This window comes from Amphibalanus amphitrite, unplaced genomic scaffold, assembly GCF_019059575.1.
Source record: "Amphibalanus amphitrite isolate SeventyFive unplaced genomic scaffold, NRLGWU_Aamphi_draft 000064F_arrow, whole genome shotgun sequence".
NCBI lineage: Eukaryota > Metazoa > Arthropoda > Thecostraca > Balanomorpha > Balanidae > Amphibalanus > Amphibalanus amphitrite.
The window spans coordinates 16,699-37,608 of NW_024881560.1; the positions used below are offsets into that span (position 1 = coordinate 16,699).

A 20,910-nucleotide genomic window follows, 5' to 3' on the forward strand; every position below is an offset into this window, starting at 1 on the left:
AATCTTCCTGATTTTATGTATCCTAACAACATGAACGTTGCATTCGGTGATGTCAAGTGCCATTTTCGCCAGTGGAGATAATGGTTAATGCCATTTCTAGCCAAAAGAGAATCACTAGCCAGCTATGGTGCAGCATAGCAAGACGCTCCTATACCAGCCAGCTATGTAGAGACTAGAGATTATTGCACCCTCAGCCATTTTAACGTGAAAAGTTTGGATCCGTCACTTCCAGCCAGGCTCTCAGGTCATAAACTGGAGTGAAGCAAAATCTCAACTCTGAACAGACATGCCACGCAACCGGCCCTCTTTTCAGTATTATTAGCTTTCTGCAGTCATCGTCTGACTCCATCTGGATCAAACGCAGCATCCGGTTTCTACAGGGGCGTTTGACTGACCGGCCACACAATAACCAAAAACAAAATCAAAGCTTCATGCACACATATGACATAAGTAAGAAACGGATGAAAAAGGCACAACCACGGCACAACTCTGCGCGGCAAACAACGGATAATGTCCCACGCAAGATCCCGCGTTTCTTCAGCGGCCTTGAACGGAATGAAAACATTACATTTCTTTTTTGGAGCTATTTGATGACGTCAAAAAAATACAATACCCGTTTTAATGGTCAAAATGGAGACAATTACTCACAAAAATGTTTCCCTTTAAGCATTACAAATAAATACTTTTAAATATTTAAATGACATTGTTTTTTCAAACAAATCAATATTATTTGCTTACTTAAACGTCATATACAATGCTGAAATCACTTCGGGGCTGTCTTAGAGTGTAGCTGCACTGGCAACCTTTAGGCTAGACTCCAGGAGTCATTATACCAGAACAACATGATTCTACCAGCCAGTAGTTCATTTTTCGACTAGATTGGTGCTACGCTCAGCATTTAGGTGCCAGATTCAGAAAAAAAGAGTAAGGCGTACCGATGAATAGGTGCCAGAAACAGCTAATTAAGGTCATTTTCCATGATTGGTGCTGGTATCCACCAAATAGGTGCTGAGGACCAATTTTGGGGCGAGTCAGCTTTTAGGTGCCAGAAATAGCTTTCCTGGGACGCAATTAAATGGCGTCCATTCAAAAATATCAAACATCGGAGATAGCAGTTTTACAGCGCTGTGAATTCTACACCTTTTATATCTAAACATTTTTCTGTATCTCTAAAGCTGTAGGCCTGACAGCTCTTCCCGCGAAACCTTTTTTGGGGTCGAAAATGGCTGAATTGACGTCACTCCGACGTCATTAGCGGCCAACCTATCATAGCCTTTGGAAAAATTTTGGTCACAATATTTAAAAGCTATTCACGGGAGGATACTGAAACTTTTGTGACGATCGACGCAGCGGTTCTGGAGAAATATCGAAAAAAACTAAAGGGGGAGGGTAAAAAAATACCCCCCCCCCCACCGCCTGGAAGGTTAAACGTAGAATAACAGCCCTAAGCCCTCGCCAAAACGGTGCTCGTTACCACCTTCGTCTTCACATGTTACCGAGGAGTGCTTCAACGTCACCCGCTTAGCTCGGCTCCCGGGTCACGTAGCGACACGCGGAGGGCGGCATTAGAAAGTCGAAAAAATAACGACGAAAATACTTCGGTGTCAAACTTAACCCTCGCCCGTATCGGTGTTTCTTTTTCAGCCACGAAAGTATAAGGGGGAGGGTCCGTTGGACCTCCCTTGCCGTTTCGCCCCTGATCGAGCTAGAGCTTCGCGGAAAAAAACGAGCGTGTTGCCCGTGACGAGAGGAAGCCGATGATACCCAATTTTAAGGTCCTAGGTCATCGGTTGACCTTCCAGGTCAGGTCAGTGACCCAAAAGTCGGGAAAACCGGAACCTGTTAGAACGTTGTAAAACGTGGCTGCTATGGGGGTTTTCGGGGTGCTGATCACGAATATCATGTTAGTTATGATCATAGATGATGTCTTCATGCATTTAGGCCAGATCGGGTCAGGTCAGGTCAGGTCAACTAGTAAGGGTTTTGCCGGGATTCGTAGTAGGTGACAACCGCCTCTGACAGCTTCGTAACATGTTACGAAGGCACCAAAAACTACTTCATAAATGTTCAGATGGTTGCTAAATTCGAATTCAGCTCCAAAAACTAGTCTAGAAACATGTAAAGATCGAAAAAGTAAACCGAGGTCATCAAAGGTCAATGACCTGACCTGACCTTCCGGTGACTTTGACACCCACCCTTATGCATGGGAGCAGCATCATACCACATGTTTGAACGCTTGAAACCACGAAAAGACTGCAAACGCGCAGCTTATGCGAGCCGACGTACGCCGATTCACGATTCCGGCCAAGCATGGTCTCAAAAAGCAGGTCATAGGTCAAAGGTCATTATGGTCAGGGTCATGAAATTTTCAGGGTAGGTGTAAAATTGATAACGCGAGGGTACTGAATGTTTCGTTGCGATCGGCTGCTTTATACGCGAGTTATTCGCGAAAATCTAGGGGGGTCCGTTCGAACCCCCCACCCCCCTATACGAGCGAGTGTTAAGGTCAGGTCACCAGAGGTCATCCAAGGTCAAATTTCGCCTGTTTCAACACTTTGAAAAATTAACGCATAGATCTGAAACGAACAGAGCTACAACGACTCGAAAACTCCTTTGATAGCTCTTCTAAAGCTCTTTCTGAACGGTTTTCTCTGATTTTATCTAAGGCCAATGGTGTAGCCCAAGTGTAGCCCCCTGATTGGACCCCGCCCCCTAATTGTTCGAACGTTGATCTACATGGAGTTTTGCGGGAAAAGTAACGTATTGCCCGTTTCGAGAGATAGCTGCTTTTACTCAATTTGAAGGTCTTAGGTAAGGAATTTGTAGGTATCACCCAGGCTAGGTCGGTGACCCAAAAGCCAGGAACATTTGGACCAGTGAGAGTTTTTTTATTAGGTTTTGCGATATTTTACTTTTTTTATTTCAAAGTTTGCATGCGTTTCGTCAATACCTAATGATACAGTTATGCAATATCCAATATGCATTCTAGATAAGTCAGGTCAGGTCAAATCAACCATTAGGCATCATGCCGGCTATTTTTATTAGATGTTTATGTCACCACGGAAAGCTTTGCACCATTTGACATGGGCTCAAAATCGTTTTCCCTAATGCTCCGCTGCAAATTAATGCTTAGCCTTAATCAGTTCCAAAACTACCCAAATAAGCTGCAAAAACAAAAAGACAACCTAGGTCATCATAGATCAATGACCTTGACCTGACTTTAACGTGACTCGTTTCTGTTCACAAAATAGTTTGATAATGCACATAGGATGTGGGCTGGCGCGTCGAATCGACATTATGAATAGACATTCTGACATCATGACTAAGCCTCGACCAGAGAAAGAGGTCACAAGTGGAAGGGTCAACGGCCATTTGGGTGAAGCCAAAGGCAACAAAATGCGGTTTTTCCACAAGGTTCCAGCCAAATAAGATGTGAACCGGTGAGGGATGCGTTCCACTCGTACCCCTCCCCCAGCCGGGGCGCATGTAGAAAACCGATAGGTCCAGCGCGGGCTAGAGTATAAACTTTGCTTCAAACTACCTTTTTGTAGCAGAAATTCGGTTTGTAAGAAATTAATGAAGTAGGTAAAATTTCACCTTTGATGAATGCCAGTGAAATCGAAAGTGGAGCGGGAACGACTTGTGGCCCCCTTTCTACCTATCTCTTCCTCTATCTGTGCTCTGACAGCCTTGGATGCCTCGTTTCAGGCAGTGGCGGCGGAATAGGGGGTGCAGGGGGTGCAGCTGCACCCCCATCGAAAAACATGGGGGTGCAAACATATCTTTTTGCACCCCCAAAATCCGTACAAGGGGCCCGTCGCACCATCCAATACATTTTCTCCTGAAAACCAGTGATCGAGAAATGAACATTGATGTGGCATCATCCGGGATGTCCAATTATGGTCAGGGGCGCCCCATGCTAGTCTTTGGGGCCCCCACACCGACTAGAAGTGTTCCGAGCCGCGTTTGGTGCTCCATGCGGCATCTGAGGGCCCCCACGACGGCCTCAGAGAGCCCTTTTATGACGATCTCTGAGGGGCGAGGGCTCCCACGACGACCCCTGTCCCCTGGGCCCTACAACGGCCACTAAGGGCCCTCATGACGACCGCTGAGGGTCTCACAGAGACTCTAGGGCCCCAAGGAGACTCCAGAGGTCACACTGGCTTCTGAGGGCCCTATGACGGCCTCTGAGGGCCCTATGACGGCACGGCCTCTGAAGGCCCTTACGATCTCTGAGGGCTCTCACGACGACCTCTGTCCCCTGGGGCCCTATAACGACCACTAAGGGCCCTCATGACGACCGCTGAGGGTGCTACAGGACTCTAGGGGCCCTGCTGGCCTCTGAGGGCTCTCGTGACGGCCCTAGACCCAACTTAAGTCTGAAGGCCCATTTGGCTTCAGACGGCCTAGCGACGGCCTCTGAGGGCCCCAACACAACCAGGCTGCAGGGGCTATGCTGGCATCTGAGGGCCCTGCAACGGTCTATTGAGGGCCCTAACGATGGCCTCTAGTGGTCTTACCAAGGCCTCTGAGAGCCCTGCAAATGTATCTGGGGGCCCATGAAAACCCTCACTATGGCCAAGGACCCTCATGACGACCTCTGATGATTCTCTCGAAGGCTTTTAAGGGCCCTCACAACAACTTCTGAGGACCCAAGGATGGTCCCTGAGGGTCAGAGGGCCCTGACGACGACCTCTCTGGGCCCTCACAATGGTCTCTAAGACCCAACGCAAGTTCCAAAGGCCCACGCTGGCGTCTGAGGGTTCCACGACGGCCTCTGAAGGCCTCGACGCAGGCAGGCTCCAGGGGCCATGCTGACCTCTGAGGGCCCTCTTGACGGCTTCTAGGGCCTAACGAAGGCTTCAAGGGCCAACGCTGGCCTCAAGAACCCTACGACGGCCTCGGAGGGTCTCACCTCAACGCAGGCAGGTGCCAGGAGACATGCTGGCCTCTGAGGGCCCCGCAGAATTCAGATTCAGAGGACCCAACGACCTTTGTGGACCTTACGAAATACGAAGGTCTCCGAGAGCTCACGCAGGCTCCTGGAATTCCACACTGATTCTCAGGCCCCATGCCGGCTTATTGCGGCACTTTATCTGCTCTTGGTGCCCCGTCGCTGGCCTCTGAGAGTCTCAATGTCGGAACTTATAGGGCCATGGGCCCTATACCGGCTTTTATGGCCCCTACATCGACTCTCGGGACTCATGACCCATGAAATGTGGGACTAGCGGCTTCTAAGTCCTCAGAATCCCCATGCTGGTTCTAGTAGCCGCCAGCCGAATATTTGGGCACCCACGCGAGCTCCTGGGACCCCGTGCATATCCCAGGGGTCTACCTGCCTCTAAGACCCCACACATACTTTTGGGGCTCAAACGCTTGCCCCTGAAGGCCCCACTGAGACCCCTTTCCTCTATTCAGTCCTCCATACAGGCTCCTTAGGCTAAACATCGGCTCCTGTGGCCTCCATCCCGGCTTTGGAGGGCCTCTATACAGTTTTTTTTGGGGGGGGGGGGGCCCGATGCCGGTTTCTGAGAGCCCTCAAAAGACTTTCGAGCCTATAATGCCTTCTGAAACCTTTCAGCAACTTTCAAGGGACCGACCCTGATCGGAGGGCTCATTCAGTCTGGGGAGTCATGTAGGTCTCTGGAGGAGTCTCTATGTGGTCGGTTTCCAAGGGGCTTCTAAACACGGTCTTCTTGGAACGGTCTCGTAGGGCCCTCAATGGTCCACTGCGTATCCAGAAAAGTGGTTTGAGACGCTGCGGGTGGTGGCTAGACTCAAAGATAAGCCGATAAAAAACTATCTGCATTTGCTTCTTTATGCTTTCATTATTTGAGATAGGTATGTACGGCCCTCCAGGTATTAAGTGGTTGGTTGCCAACATCACAATAATCGCTCTGCATTGATGAATACGTTTTATGGCTGTTGAAACCCACTGCCGAAATGTGTGCACGAACCCTCTTCTCATTTCTATTAAGTCATTTTACAGGAGTGTCTCCGCCATTTAAGTTATTACACCAAAAGCACATAGGCTAACCAGTAACCAACCACTCTTTTGCTGGAGGGCCGTACGTACACTGCAATTTCAAACCTTTTACAGAACTTGTGTGTATGGGGATAATTTTCCAAAATCTTCGTTTTTCATCAATCAATGATAAACACTCAAAAAATGAAGGGGGGCCCAAAAATTCCGGAGGGGCCCCTTGAGAAAACTTTGCACCCCCATCCAAAATTACCTTCCGCCGCCACTGGTTTCAGGCCGAGACTAGTCGCTGACGAATGACGATGTTCGACGCCGCTGGCACCCCAGGACTCGTCTACTTTCCAATGACAAGAGCACAACAGTCCGACCTCTTCACAGGTGAGCAGATCTCTGAACAGTTAGCTCTTCTGGTATGCATCACGGTTTTTATATTTTTATATGTTTTAACTATCCATCTTTGCTCTCCGCCTCCAATGCCTCTGCAAGATTCTTTGATTCTTCGATTCTTTTGATCCTTCGTTTGATCCTTCTCGTTTCGGTGAAATACCTTCCAAAATACGAGCATCAGCTTTTCTCTGATCTTTCTCCTCTTCCTTGATCTTGTCTATTGTTACCGCCTCCGTGGTGTCACCCTTCAACTATCGCTGCCATAGAGGAATCCCTCTTACGTAACGTTTACGGCGCGTGCGGTTGTGTAACGTGACGTTAACCCGCGAGTTGCTGGGGGGGGGGGGGGCGTTAAACGCCTCCACTTTTTTCGCCGGGTCATAGCATGGCGCGCCAAATTTTGGGTACCTGTAGGGAATTGATTGAAATTTATTGGGACAAAGTTTCAAAAAAATCGGTCGGCAAATTTTTGAGATATCGAGGTTTTAGTGACGTCATGATTTTGATTTTTAGTGACGTCATGATTTTCGTTGGGTTTTCGACCAAAAACGGCGTATGTTCAAAAAATCATATAAAATCACAGAATAGACATACAGACATGCCGTAAGCGTCTTTAGCTTGCCAATACCATGAACAATCAAATGGCTATCTTCGATTATTGATTATCGTTCCGCATTTTCCAAAATCTTGAACTGAATCTTGGCAATTTCTCGTGACTACTTCACGACCATGATGCATGCATTTCTTAAATTGAACTTTTTGAGCCAAACACGTACACATATGATAAAATGAATGTCACCATCGTGTTCTACGCCCTAAATTACCCTTAAAACATGTGTCACAGGCTGCGAATATCAGTTTTGATTTTCGGGGATATGTGCCTACCCGGTTGACCTGACCTTGACCCTGACCTATGCTTGACTGACCCCTACATGGAGCTGACACTCTTGTAGGCCTTATATGATGGATTGTGCACCGTTTTGACAGAGTTTATGACGAGAGGCGCCCATTGTGAAGTCCTGAAGTCCATGCTACTGAAAGCCCGATTTCAGGTGTTTGACCTGACCTTGACCCGACCTGTGACCTCAAAATTCAACTTTAAAGTACTCATCTGAAGCGTCTCGACGCGTTCTTTCGTTTGCTGCCTGTTGCGTTTCGCTGCGCCTATTGGTTCTCGAGTTATCGGCTGGGGGCGTTTAACGCCCCCCCCCCCCCCAGCAAACGGCGGGTGGCGAAATACGCCAGCAACTGCCGGGTTAAACAGAGCGCAGATAAATTGATTCATCGTATCCTAAAATGATTCCCATAAACGCACACGCCTAATCTACTTTAGCCCATGTGGTGGCGTGTGTTAGCAGTTCAGTTGCGTTTGATCAAAGAAATGAACAAAGCTAATGATTCCAGTGCACACACTGGCTTACCAACACCCTTTTCACGTCGGTGAAGGCTGTTGTGGGAACTCTTCCCGCCTCGTCCTTGGAGTGCTTTGATGTTAGTTGGGCGTGGAGCAGACGCTTGCTGCATCATTCGACAGAACGAACACTTTACGTAAACAATACCAGATGATTCAAAGCCGAGTCCGTTCAGTCATCAGGCTGGTGCAGTTTATGCATATGTAGGTATACTATACTACTCGTATACCAGCTAATAGACGCAATTGCTTTGCAAGGAAATTCGTAGTGCGAACAGTTACTTATGTAGTTCATAAGTAATGTTTCTGCCATTTTGTTTCTAAGACCCACCAGTATTCTGTTTAGCGTGATGTGCTTATTATCCGCCCATACATTTACTTGAGAGCGCTACCCAAAGCCAAGTCCAAGTCTGTCTGTGTATTTGGTTGCACTGTTTTTCTCTGTCAGTTGGGTGGATTATGAACGTATTACGCTAAACAGATGTATATCGGTGTATGATTATGTCGGTGCTTGTTTCTTTCCGTCCCTGTTCCCGTCACTTTCCTTCTCCTCCCCTCTCCTTCCTCTCCTTCTCCCTCTTCCTCTTCCTTTCCCTCTCCTTTGCTCCTTTTCTTTCTTCCTTTATTCCTCAGGTTCCTTGATTTGTCCCATCTCTAACTATCCATCCTAGTTGATCCCATGATGAGACGGGAGGATTTTCGCAACACATGCACAATGTGGGTACACGCCAGGAATTACACACGCACAATGGCAGCAGGAAGACGTCAGGTTACCTCCGGTCCCCATCGGTCCTATCGTGATCAGCCGGCGCCGTTGTTGATAGGTCGGCGGGTCGGGTCACACCTGTTGGTGAGATATATTTAGTGTCGTTGTCAGATCGGGTCACGGTAGTGTATAGTGTCGGTAGGCGGTGTGGTATAGTGCCGGTACTATATGGTTATACTGCCGGCAGTGCTGTGTGGTTTTGGTGACAGTGGTTGGCGCTGCGGCACGGTGACGGCGGTGTGTCGGTGCGCGGCCGACCTGTTGCGCACCCGGCCCGCCGGCCGTCGGCCAGTGAGCGTCGCGCCGCCGGCCGGCACAGTTCCGGTGGTCGGGCAGGCGCCGAACCGGGCAGGTGCCGCTGGTCAGTCGGTAGCACGGGTCGGGGCGTTACAGGACACCCAAGCAGGTGAGCTGTGGGCGACAAGCTTGGTAGGCGGGCTTTGCGCATAGGGTTGGTCTCCACATGTCACTTTTTAGCTTCATTGTTTTACTGAACGTCATTTTTGCACGACTGTCCGTTGAGCCTAACATAGATATCAGGGTCATACAAGGTGGTACCAGCATAAAGGGTATACAGAGATTGTTTTATACGATTTTTGTCGTTACTTTTTATGTTAGCCTTATTGAGTCTGGAGATAATATTTTGAAGTAAAATGAATACCGGATATTTGAGATAACCTTGACATTGTGCTCTTACAAATAATCACGGATCTACTTCTCAAAGGTGCCGGTATTTTTTTTTTCTGTTCGGTCATTTTCCTGAAGTTTTGACTAAGCTTTTCTTACTGGTTCTCGTCGTTGGCAGAAGTATTTGGTAATTGCAAGTCATTTTGTCTCGGCGTTTCGTGATAGGACTCAGGTGTTCATTTGTCTCGTTGGTCAGTGTACAGAAGATCCCCTCCGTCCGGTGACAGCTGGGTTGTCACACCGGTCTGTGACCAGTTTCTCCGTACTGCACTGTCGATAACTGTCCACCAGGAGCTTATCCGACCACGAAGGTCACCTAACTATGTGCTGAAACGTGTTGAATCGCCTCGCGCGGGGCGGTTTCATCCACGGCAATGCATCCTTGCGTTTCCTAGGACAACAATATCCATTGATTGATGCACTACTTCTTTTGACTACTTCGACGTCCAGGCTTGCCAGCATTCGGCTAAGTAAGGTAGCCGAGTTTGAATCCTCAAATCCCATTGAGACGTCCGTGAAACGACAGTAATTTTGAAGCACTAACTAGACTCTCATTTGGAGTAAAGTGTCTGTCGTATTTTTGCTTGGAAATATTGTTTTATAGTTAATGCATTCGCATTATTCATGCTTGAATATCAGTATGCTAAGCTATGAGACTTTATCGAAGACTCTTTATCGATGACCACCGCGGGGTCTAAAGCGCTTACAGCAGAATATCGCCGAGATGCAGCCGGCTGTTTACGGCGGCGCATTGCGATCCGATTGGCCCCGCTGGCTCATTGGGTCAATATATGACGATCCGACGGCTTTGGCCGGTGTGGAACCCTCTGTGGTGGTACGGCCGCGGCCCCTGCGTCACATCCCGACCTTCGGGAGGGACGAGGTTCACTCCCGGGTCAGGAAGGTCCGCCCGCGCGGCGGTCACACAGTCGGCGGTGATTTGAATTGATGCATATTAGGTATATGCATGGATGGATAGCTACAGGGTGTAACGAAATTATCCGGACATCTATTTTTTCGCCATATCTGCTCGCACAGTTTCTCTTTTAATGTCAGAAGCTGGAAAATTGGATGAATGCATACCTCTGGTATCTGCTCTCAACTCAGCAGTGACCTGACCTTGCGAAATGACTCTTGCTCTGAGTAAGAGTCGAGTCGCCGACGGGTTCATTTGATAGTTTTCGTTTAAGGCAGTGGAGAGAAAGGAGTACAGTCTCTCGTTTCGTAGTAAGGATACGTGTTGGTGGCATGGTGGCATGAGCCAGAAGCTGGTCTGTCAGCAGCTGGACATCAGCAGCAGCCAGTAGCACATCTGCCTGAGGCGTAATAAGCTGGGACTTGGTGGCAGACTCAGCCCGGCCTCGATCGCAAAAGGCGCCCTTTGCCAAGTGGTGAGGAGAGTTGTCAAGATAGCGACAAGGAAACGGCACCAATTAATCCGCATACTGACTCGAATTCTTACCAAGGTAGATAATAAGAGGTCCCACATCATGATTCACCGTTACCCGCCCTTTAGCTTGGTTTTACTGCCCTTCAAACTGGAAAAGACAATGAAATTGACGGGAAAACAACCAGTCCACCACCTTTGGCTTCAGGCCAGGGCGTGTCCACTGGTCGAAGGAAGACACGAATGAGGTGACCTGGTCGGATGGGAAGCTGTTCGAGCTGCGATACCCGTTGAACCGTCAAATCGGCCATGTGTGGGCTGCCAGCAACTCGAATATGCCGGCCGTCGCCGGCGTCAAACATCCGGCCAAAATCCAGACCTGGAGCATATTCAGCTGCTGTGTAATATTCAAGCTGTTCATGACGACACAGAAAACCACTATCAGTGACGAGTATTACCGGCGCAACATCCTGGCTAGCGATTGGTTGGAGCCACTCAACCAGACGGCACAGGATGGCTCGGTTTCTGAACGTGTACCGATACCTGATTCAAGCCGCGCAGTCTTCATACGGGGCGGCGCACCACCTTCAAGTCCCTAGCAGAATGAGAAGTGATGCCGAGAGGACCTTTTTGTTCTTCTGGGCTAAAGGGCTATGGCTTGGAAATAGTTCCCATGCAATTCCGTCGATATGTTATGGACTATTGTCCATCAGGAGATGAATGAGGGGACACCCGCCACCAGCGCCGCCCAACTGCGGGCACAGGTTAGTAAGGCGCTACTCTATATGAAACCCACTGTGCTGGAAAATCCAGTGGCTCGAATGCTCCAAAAATGTGTACCTGCGCTCTTATGAAAGGTGGCTATATAATAATTCAAAAGGGAAAATATCAGAATGTCTTGCTTCTTAATTACAGCGCGAAGAAAGATGTCCGGATAATTTCGTTACACCCTGTAGACGAATATTGATTGATTGCTAGATGAATTTGTTGAGCGGGCTGTCAGCCCTAGCTAATTTCGCTTGCAATTTCTTGATTTATTGCTTGAAAAAGTTTGATGTAAAATGCAAATTCTGCATGCAAATACACAAGAATCTGCAAAGCTCCAAATAGATGTAATTTACAAGACGATATATAGTATTTATATCGTCTATTTGAACTTAATGCTACACCTTCATCGGAGGCGGGCAGACGATCCCGTCTTGTTCTGGAGACTGACGTCCTCAGTTTTTGTGTGGGAGACAGCTCTGTTTAAATCTATCAAGCACTGTTGACGCTCGCCTGTCCGACCTGTGGCGTCAACGGATCTTTGATGATATTGTCTGTCGGTATGCCGCGGCATGGTGCATAACTCCCGGGTAACAGACCGCAGCGAAAGCCGTGCCACCACTGCACGGGCTCGCGATGATCAAATGCGTCATCATGGGCACCGGGTTCGCTTACATGACTGGTTAGGCACTTCAATGTGATTGGAATCGGACATTAGTTGCCATGGCAGCGGTCACCGTCATTCTGTTCAGCACATTGGCAGTTGAAAGTAATAATTTGATTTTATACCAGCCGTCAACCTGCAGCTGCTGTAACGCTGGCCAACCGCTGTTGGACCGAAGCCGGCCAAATCTGGCCGACTGGAACCGACTGCCTACATCTGACTCGAAACACGGCCCTCCCTGGCGACACCAGAATCGGGCTGCCACGTCTTGCCACGTCTCCGTCCAGGGTCTTGCTGAACGCTATTTCATTTTCTTTATTGATTAATTCCCTTCCTTTTTCTTTCTTTTGTGTTTTGTCTCTTCTCTCTTCTCCTTTCACTCTCTCCATTATCAGTTCTGTCTTCTTCTTTTTCTTGTGTCGGTAGGCATTTGCTATAGGGTAAGGTGTTATTTTTGCATGCCACCAGGTCAAGCCCCAGGGATAAAACAAATGCACCTATAACAAGGAGGCAAAAGCCTGGGCATGGCCATGCTACAATAACCAGATATTTATATGACTGAGCTGCTAAAGGTCAGCTGAGCGTCTGAGAAGTACCATGAGAGTACAGTCGTGTACAGGTTGATGGTCCGCCACTCTTTATCCACCGGGTTCCTATGGCTCAGCATTGGCAGCAGCCGCCTGGTACCGGTAAGCTGTGCCGCATGACCCGAGAGTGAAGCGGCACAGCCTACCCACACTGTATGACACCGACTCGGGTCGCCTGGTAGAGCGATTTGACCGGACGCTGCGTTACACCGGCTGGGGGGGAGGGGGGGGGGGGGGGTAAGGGTCAGGCCTGTCTATTTGGCTCGGCTCGGTGGATGAGGCGGGCTGGAGTGTGGTGTGGAGCGGGGGTGATGTGGGGAGTGAGTGAGCGGACCTAAGGCTGGGTGTGTGTGGTCACTTGTCGCATAGAACCGATCGTAATCCACCCTCCAAAAATTCGCTTTAGAGATATTCACAAAACCCAGGGGGGTTCAAACACCCATCTCCCAAGTGGAGTGCGGAAGGACAAGTAAGGGTCCATACGGTCTCCCCATGAATTGCAGCAAAGAAAGAAAACAGACCTGTCACCAAATAATCTTTCTGAAAAGTGGACTAATCGCGTAGCCTCGGACACAGAAATAAACACCCAGCACGCGAAGCATCTCGAACCGGGCCTCTCACTACCGGTCAGTTTCACAGTCTAGCACTCCTACGCTGAGCTACACCGGATGGTGGCCACGGCCGGGGCAAAGTCTGGCCGGGCGGGCGGCGGGGCCGGGAGGTCGGCAACAAAGTCAATGAATGTTTTTGTGGTTTCGGGTGCCGGTCGCCCTAGCTCGGTGGAATGATGATGGATCATTGGCAAAACTTTCAACGTGGAGTCCCGGTTCGAGCCTCATCGGGGCTCCGGCTACTTTTCCGAGTTAGGATCTGGTTCGGTTTTAGTGGTTGCGAGACATTTATACGGTTTTATATCTACATGTCGATTGTCGATTGATTGATTGATTCATTCATTCGTTCATTTAATACATGTCGACATTTAACATACGAATTGACATCCAGGATCAATCCGATCAATCTACCATTTTCATAAGCGTATTGCCTAAATATCATGCATATATGCGGCACAAGACCTATGGTTGCCTCGATACCGTGCCAAATCACGTTTTGCACAATGCACAAGTAAATTATATTCGCTGGGTCTTCCGTGCATTTTGCTTAGCAAAAACAGGAATGCAATTGTTAAGCGACGCAAAATGTGCAATGCAGCAAGTGACCACACACACCCGCCCAGCCCCCATGGTCCACCAACACGCCCCACACCACTCGCCAGCCCACACCAACCACCGAGACGAGCCCCTCCCCCCGCGCTGGTCTGACGCGACAGCTGGTCTACAAAGCGCTCCACCCGGCGACCCGAGCCGATGTCAAACGGCGTGGGTAGACTGTGCCGCTTCACTCTCGGGTCATGCGGCACAGCCTACCGGTACCAGGCGGCTGCTGCCAATGCTGAGCCATAGGAACCCGGTGGATAAAGAGTAGGGGACCATCAACCTGTACACGACTGTACCACACAGTACCGCGGACTTCTGTGAAGTACCGAGGTGTACCACGTCCACGCAGTACCGTGGAGTGCCTGAGAGTGCCACGGAGTACCACGGAGCACTGTGAAGTACCATGAGGAGCGCCAGTCCAGTGTACTCTCCCCGCACCGGTCTGTCACGGACGTCGGACGCTGTCGCCGTCACCCTTCACGGCCGCGCTGACGGGACACGATTCTGACGCCACTCGTGCGGACCGGACGTGCCGGGCCTCTCGGGCCTCCCGAACGGCGGCTGTGGGCGCTGTGGGCAGCCATAAGTCCGGGTCAGGCTCCCAGACAGGCCGATATTCCCTCTCCGAGCCGTGTCTTGAGGCGGTGGTAGAAATAACATAATTAGAGACACTGATTTCGATATTTGATAAGGCACTGAACTAGACGGAGACCTCGCTATGTGCAATAAATATAATAAAATACCGCGCATAGATGGTCGTCCAATGGCAGATGAAATCGGTCAATAATATGTCGGGGAAAGCTCTCTGTAGAAAGTTCACTTCACGCCCGCGTGTTTAACTTCATCTCCGTGCAGCAATGGCTGTTCAGAGCATCTTCCTGATTGTAGCGTGCTCTGAGATTGTGACATTGTCGAGTTTCGTACCAAAGTTCCGCTGCTTATTGCTATTGTTCGCTCGCACGCGCTGGTTTGGTGAGTGCCAGTGCAGCTGATCACTCGACGAGACTCGCAGCATTTCCAGAAGCGAACCGGATATGGAGGCTGACCTGTGTTTTCAGAATTAAACCCGGATACCAAAGCCGACCTGTGTTTCGAGAACTAGACCCGGAGGCCTGACGAGCTGCTAACTAGGGTTTCAGTCCCAATCTTAGGTGGCAGAGAGGCGGCCTATTCTGTACAGTCGTGGAAATGCGTCTTAGCTGTTATCTCATGCCGGAAGCCTCTGCTAGCCGTTATGTGTAAAATCCGTTTTGGTTTAGCAGTGTCCCTCGCGAGTCGGCCGATTCTGCCTGGCAGTTAGGCTGTGCCACTGAACCGCAGTGTATTGCGGTACAGCATACCTACGCAGCGGCTCTGCTGCGAGCTCCCATTCCATCGGAGAGAATCCGTCTGGGTATTTCTCCTTTCATGCACAGATAGTGCTCTATAGGGATCTATGGCCTGCCCATATCTCGCCAACTGTCGCACACAGATGTTGTTTCCTTTGACGCAATAACACAGCCCAGAGCTGCTGTATTGAGCGGCCCATGCATGCGGATCCCGGATTAGGTCATCGGTCTATATCTGCGCCAGCGGTGTCGATGCCGTCCGGGCGGCGGATCAGGACCGGCTGCTCAGAGGGTGGACAGGTATCCGCGACAGGCCACCCGCCGGCCCCATTGACCCCAGTCGGCCGGCAGATACCGGCCCGGAGCTTCCGGTACGTCGCGTGGACCAATACGCGACCCCACTGTCTAATGCGGTGCGGTCGATTTGATATTGGCTGTGACTTGCATTAACGACCTAATGGACGGTCGCAATTAGACCTGTTGGTCTCGGACTCTCGGTGATCAGGCTTATGGAAGGACTGCCCGAGCATATTCCGGTGCATATTACGGTCTGCCGGGAACCAATAATTATGGGTCAAGGTGAATGGTCTGATATCAGGGCAGCCACGGGGCTATAAACTGGGGAGGGTGTCTTAGCCGTGTGATGGATTGGTGCTATTAACCGCCTGCCACGGCCTGCTGCGCTGCGTGCGCTATATCGCGGAGGCTGCAGCCGACGCAGGCGTTCATTACGAGCCGCTTGTCTGACCCTCACCCCCTACCCCATCCCATCTATTCAGCCGACCGGTGACACGTTTCTTCCTCACCCTGCTGTTTGAAGGTACTGACCGGCCAGGACGCCAGACCCGGCCCGGCGCTGGTGTCTTCTGTGGACTGAGGAGCCGCCATCTCGCACGCCGGGTGTATGCGGGACGGCGTACCGGCCGGCCGGTGACCCAGCCCGGCCTATAGCGCCCAGTGGCTCCGCGTGAACAGCGACCGCCGCTCCATGTGACGTCACAGACGGCCGGTGACGTCATCCATGGACGGCGAGAACCGAATCCTGCTCAATGTGGGCGGCATCCGGTTCGAGACGTACAAGGCCACGCTGAAGAAGATCCCGGCCACGCGGTTGTCCCGGCTGACCGAGGCGCTCGCCAACTTCGACCCCGTGCTCAACGAGTTCTTCTTCGACCGGCACCCGGGCGTGTTCGCGCAGATCCTCAACTATTACCGGTGAGTGCCGGTCCACTGCGGCCACTGGACGCGCTCACAGCTCGTTAGAGAGCCGTCAGAGTGGCCCGCGCCGGGGTGACTGGGCGCTCTGAGCTGACAGACACTGCCACCGCACAGCTACGAGCCGTGCGCTGGTGAAAATGGTGGGACTGCGATTTGACTATCTGACTACGGAGTACGGACAAAGGGAAACGAGTTTGAACTCTTAAATGCGTTTCATAACCTAATACTAATTATTATTAATGGACCAATAAATAATTGTTTGCTCTAGAATCGAGTGTGGCCATTCACGCACTTAAATTTTCATTTGACACCTATGGCGCGACCACAAGCAAGAATAACGATTCTTTGCGTTTCCCGGCACAATATTCAGAGTTGTGTCTTGCATGTATGTATTCAGTGTTCTACATAAACGAGCAGCTCATCAATATCCAGCGCCAATCAGCGTCTGGGTAGTTATAACTACATTAGTCAGTGGCCAGCGCACCCATACGTGACGGTCCTCGCGATGTGCGTTTGCAGGACGGGGAAGCTGCACTACCCGACCAACGTGTGCGGCCCACTGTTCGAGGAAGAGCTGGAGTTCTGGGGCCTCGACTCGAACCAGGTGGAGCCCTGCTGCTGGATGACCTACACCAAACACAGGGACACACAGGTACGGATGACCTGCACCAAACACAGGGACACACAGGTACGGATGACTAACACCAAACACAGGGACACTCAGGTACGGATGACCTACACCAAACACAGGGACACTCAGGTACGGATGACTAACACCAAACACAGGGACACTCAGGTACGGATGACCTACACCAAACACAGGGACACTCAGGTACGGATGACCTACACCAAGCACAGGGACACACAGGTAATGATGACCTACACCAAACACAGGGACACTCTGGTACGGATGACCTACACCAAACACAGGGACACTCAGGTACGGATGACCTACACCAAACACAGGGACACTCAGGTACGGATGACCTACACCAAACACAGGGACACACAGGTAATGATGACCTACACCAAACACAGGGACACTCAGGTACGGATGACCTACACCAAACACAGGGACACTCAGGTACGGACTACGGATGGCCTGCACCGAACACAGGAACACAGGGTACAAGTAACCTACACCAAACACAGGGACACACAGGTACGGATGACCTACACCAAACACAGGGACACTCAGGTACGGATGACCTACACCAAACACAGGGACACTCAGGTACGGATGACCTACACCAAACACAGGGACACTCAGGTACGAATGACCTACACCAAACACAGGGACACTCAGGTACGGATGACCTACACCAAACACAGGGACACACAGGTACGGATGACCTACACCAAACACAGGGACACTCAGGTACGGATGACCTACACCAAACACAGGGACACTCAGGTACGAATGACCTACACCAAACACAGGGACACTCAGGTAATGATGACCTACACCAAACACAGGGACACTCAGGTACGGATGACCTACACCAAGCACAGGAACACACAGATATGCTGCCACTGAAGTGTTATCTACAGCAAACACAGTCATTTAGGGGCTGATTTGTTGATGGTTCTCGAATGCTGCGAACAATCTGGTCCGCACACATTGTTACGTAAGCGCACAAAGCGCCGTCATTTGTACATAAAGCGCAATTGCTTTTACCATGCACGACTTCCATAGAAGGCGCTCGGGATCAGTAGGGCTTAGCTGCCTGGAAACCTGGAAAAGGAGGCCGAAAAGCATACCTAATGCGCTTTGTGCACATACCTACCAATTATAAATACGGTGTTTCGTCATATATGTACCAATGCAGAAAGTATTTAATCTATTTGCGACTTTATTTGCCTTTTCTTTGTCACTACTCACCAAAAAGGCGCTCAACCACAAACAGTACAATCAACAATGTCAAGTAAGTCGGACAGAGACGCATTCCATCTCTCAGGGTTTATGGAAGCAGCCTCGCCGGGCGAAGCCTTAACCCTCGCCGGCCGAGGGGGGGGGGGGGCGGGTGCCGCCCCCCATAGGGTTTTTTCGCGATAGCTCCGAACACGCTGGCGATAGAGAGCTGAAACTTGGCATACCTGACCTTTGATCCAAGCCGGATCTTTTGACACCAACCGCATTTTTGGGTCAGGTCAGGTCACTGACCTATGACGTCATAAGTGAACCTCTGCACGGTCTTCAGATGTCGCAACTTCGCAACGCCCTCACTGCCAGAGGAGATGTCACAGGGAAATGAAACTTGCAGGATCTAGTATCCATTATAAGTCTCACAACTTGTATATCTCGGATTTTTCCTAAAGGTCATATGAGGTCAGGTCATTTTCGTGACCTCACCATTATAAGTCAATGGGGAAAAATGAAAACTGCTATTCTGGCGCCGGGAACGATCTCCAACTATCTCAAGCACACAGAATCGTGATTTTATGCACTCCTTGCAAGGTTAGATGCGTCACTTTTGCAATGTTGACCTTGTGTGACGTCATTTATGACGTCATCAAGGTCATATTCGTTTTTCGTCAATAACTCTTGATCAAATTGAGCTAGCGAGTCGGGAAAGCCATCAATGGACTCAGGAAGACCTGCCGAATCGAATGATATGCGACATGACCTCTTTCGACCTACTTCGTGACCTTAGGGTGCTGACCTGACCTTGACCTGAGGTCAACACCCCAAGTTGACCTGACCCGAACACAAAGTACATCATTCGACGCGCCTGAGCGAGGCGAACACGATGCTGCCAAAATCGCGGCTCTGCGGCCGTTTTTTGCGAAGTTATTCACCAAAAACTGAACCGTACCCTGGGGCACTTGACCTGACCTCAGAGGTCACCGGTTGACCTAGGACCTTAAAATCGGGTACCAATCTCTGCGTCTCGTAACGGCGCACACGCTCGTTTTTTCCGCGATGCGCTAGTTCCACCAGGGGCGAAACGGCGAGGGGGGGGTCGTACCCGCCCCCCCCCCCCTCGGCCGGCGCGTATGTAGAAAACCAATAGGTCCGGCGAGGGTTAAGTCTTTGCGAAAACGTTCAATCTTCATTGGTAGTATATCCGCATTGTCTCGGGGAAAATCAATCAGACTCAAGCCGTCTTTGTTCCGTTGATATTGCTCTCAGGAATACAAACAAACGACCCACCGCTCCAATATAAATGGTCTTTCAGGGGCCCTGGCACCTGGAAAGCATTTATCGGTCAGCCGTGCGGCAACGTAGTACAGTGCGATATATATTAACCGTACCGTAAAGTAAAATACTACCGTACCGGAGACAGGCGTAGTTGGCGCATGCGCCGTACGAGCGCATCGCCTAGCCGCCATTGTCGCTTCAGAGCTTAACCGCAGCGGACACGAGTGGTTTCTGCGAGTGATTTCTTCTGTCGTGAGTACACATTACGGGCGTTATGAGCCCCGCTTGCGAGCACAAGCAGCTATAGCCCGGTGAATTCCCTGTGTTGGGTGCCTGTCCAGGCTGCGGCAGTAAAAAGTCAAGTCTCCCGTACGTCTTCTCGCGGTTCGGTGGGGGTATGGGCGTGGTCACCTCACCAAAAAACCAGATGGACGTGAATACAGTCCCATTGTCACACTGCATCTGGTTTTGTTGCAAGCGCGAGCTCGACGGATAAATGGTCTTTCAGGGGCCCTGGCACCTGGAAAGCATTTATCGGTCAGCCGTGCGGCAACGTAGTACAGTGCGATATATATTAACCGTACCGTAAAGTAAAATACTACCGTACCGGAGACAGGCATAGTTGGCGCATGCGCCGTACGAGCGCATCGCCTAGCCGCCATTGTCGCTTCAGAGCTTAACCGCAGCGGACACGAGTGGTTTCTCCCACCACCGGCCCCATGCGCCCTGCCGTTAATTAAGGTGTTAGGTATTGAGTGTTTAGTATGCGTCGCCTACCGGATTGTATTCCTGTGTGCCATGTGGTCACCTCACCAAAAAACCAGATGGACGTGAATACAGTCCCATTGTCACACTGCATCTGGTTTTGTTGCAAGCGCGAGCTCGACGGATAAATACAATCAGAGTGTCGTATCCACCGTACATATGAAGGCGCTGTGCACGCTGCAGCCGGTCGCCACCGATTAGGTCCAGTGCAGCTAATCGGCAGTCTCCCTGTGGGCTGTATCCTCGGGCGGGCTCTGACTCTGTGGCGAGCTGCTCGCTCGGACGTGATCAGGATGACGCCGCCAGCGCTGCGACTCGGGCCGAGCGGCGCGGTGCGGTGCCGCCGGCCGAGCTGCCGGCTCCGCGCCCCGGGCGCGGGGTCGTGGGGCGTAGGGCATACGCCACCGAACTAAATCGTCAACTAAATATTTTTCTTTTATATAGCAGGCATGATTTTTAAACTCTGCTCTTAACCATTTAGAAAGGGCTGGCTATTTGAAAGGATGCTCGGCTATAAATACTTACCATCTACACCTTAGTCAAATGTCACACCAACGGCCAACCAATCATTTAAGGGCTTTATCCAAGGTGTTCTATGGTGGGGTG

The 20,910-nt window shown here is 50.6% G+C and overlaps 1 protein-coding gene across 2 annotated transcripts in view; it reads left to right on the forward strand.

Annotated features, from left to right (window-relative positions):
* The first annotated feature begins 6,262 nt into the window (after positions 1–6,262).
* Positions 6,263–20,910, forward strand: part of LOC122378752 (potassium voltage-gated channel protein Shaw-like) — a 29,593-nt gene continuing 14,945 nt past the window's right edge. Inside the window, exons 1-3 of one of the 2 annotated variants that reach the window (XM_043360214.1) lie at positions 6,263–6,361; positions 16,000–16,394; positions 16,917–17,049. In XM_043360214.1, coding sequence (XP_043216149.1) covers positions 16,201–16,394; positions 16,917–17,049 — 327 coding nt within the window. In that variant the 5' untranslated portion in view covers positions 6,263–6,361; positions 16,000–16,200. Of the gene's footprint in view, positions 6,362–8,860; positions 8,954–15,999; positions 16,395–16,916; positions 17,050–20,910 lie in introns of those variants that run through there. The other variant, XM_043360215.1, reaches the window with a different exon arrangement.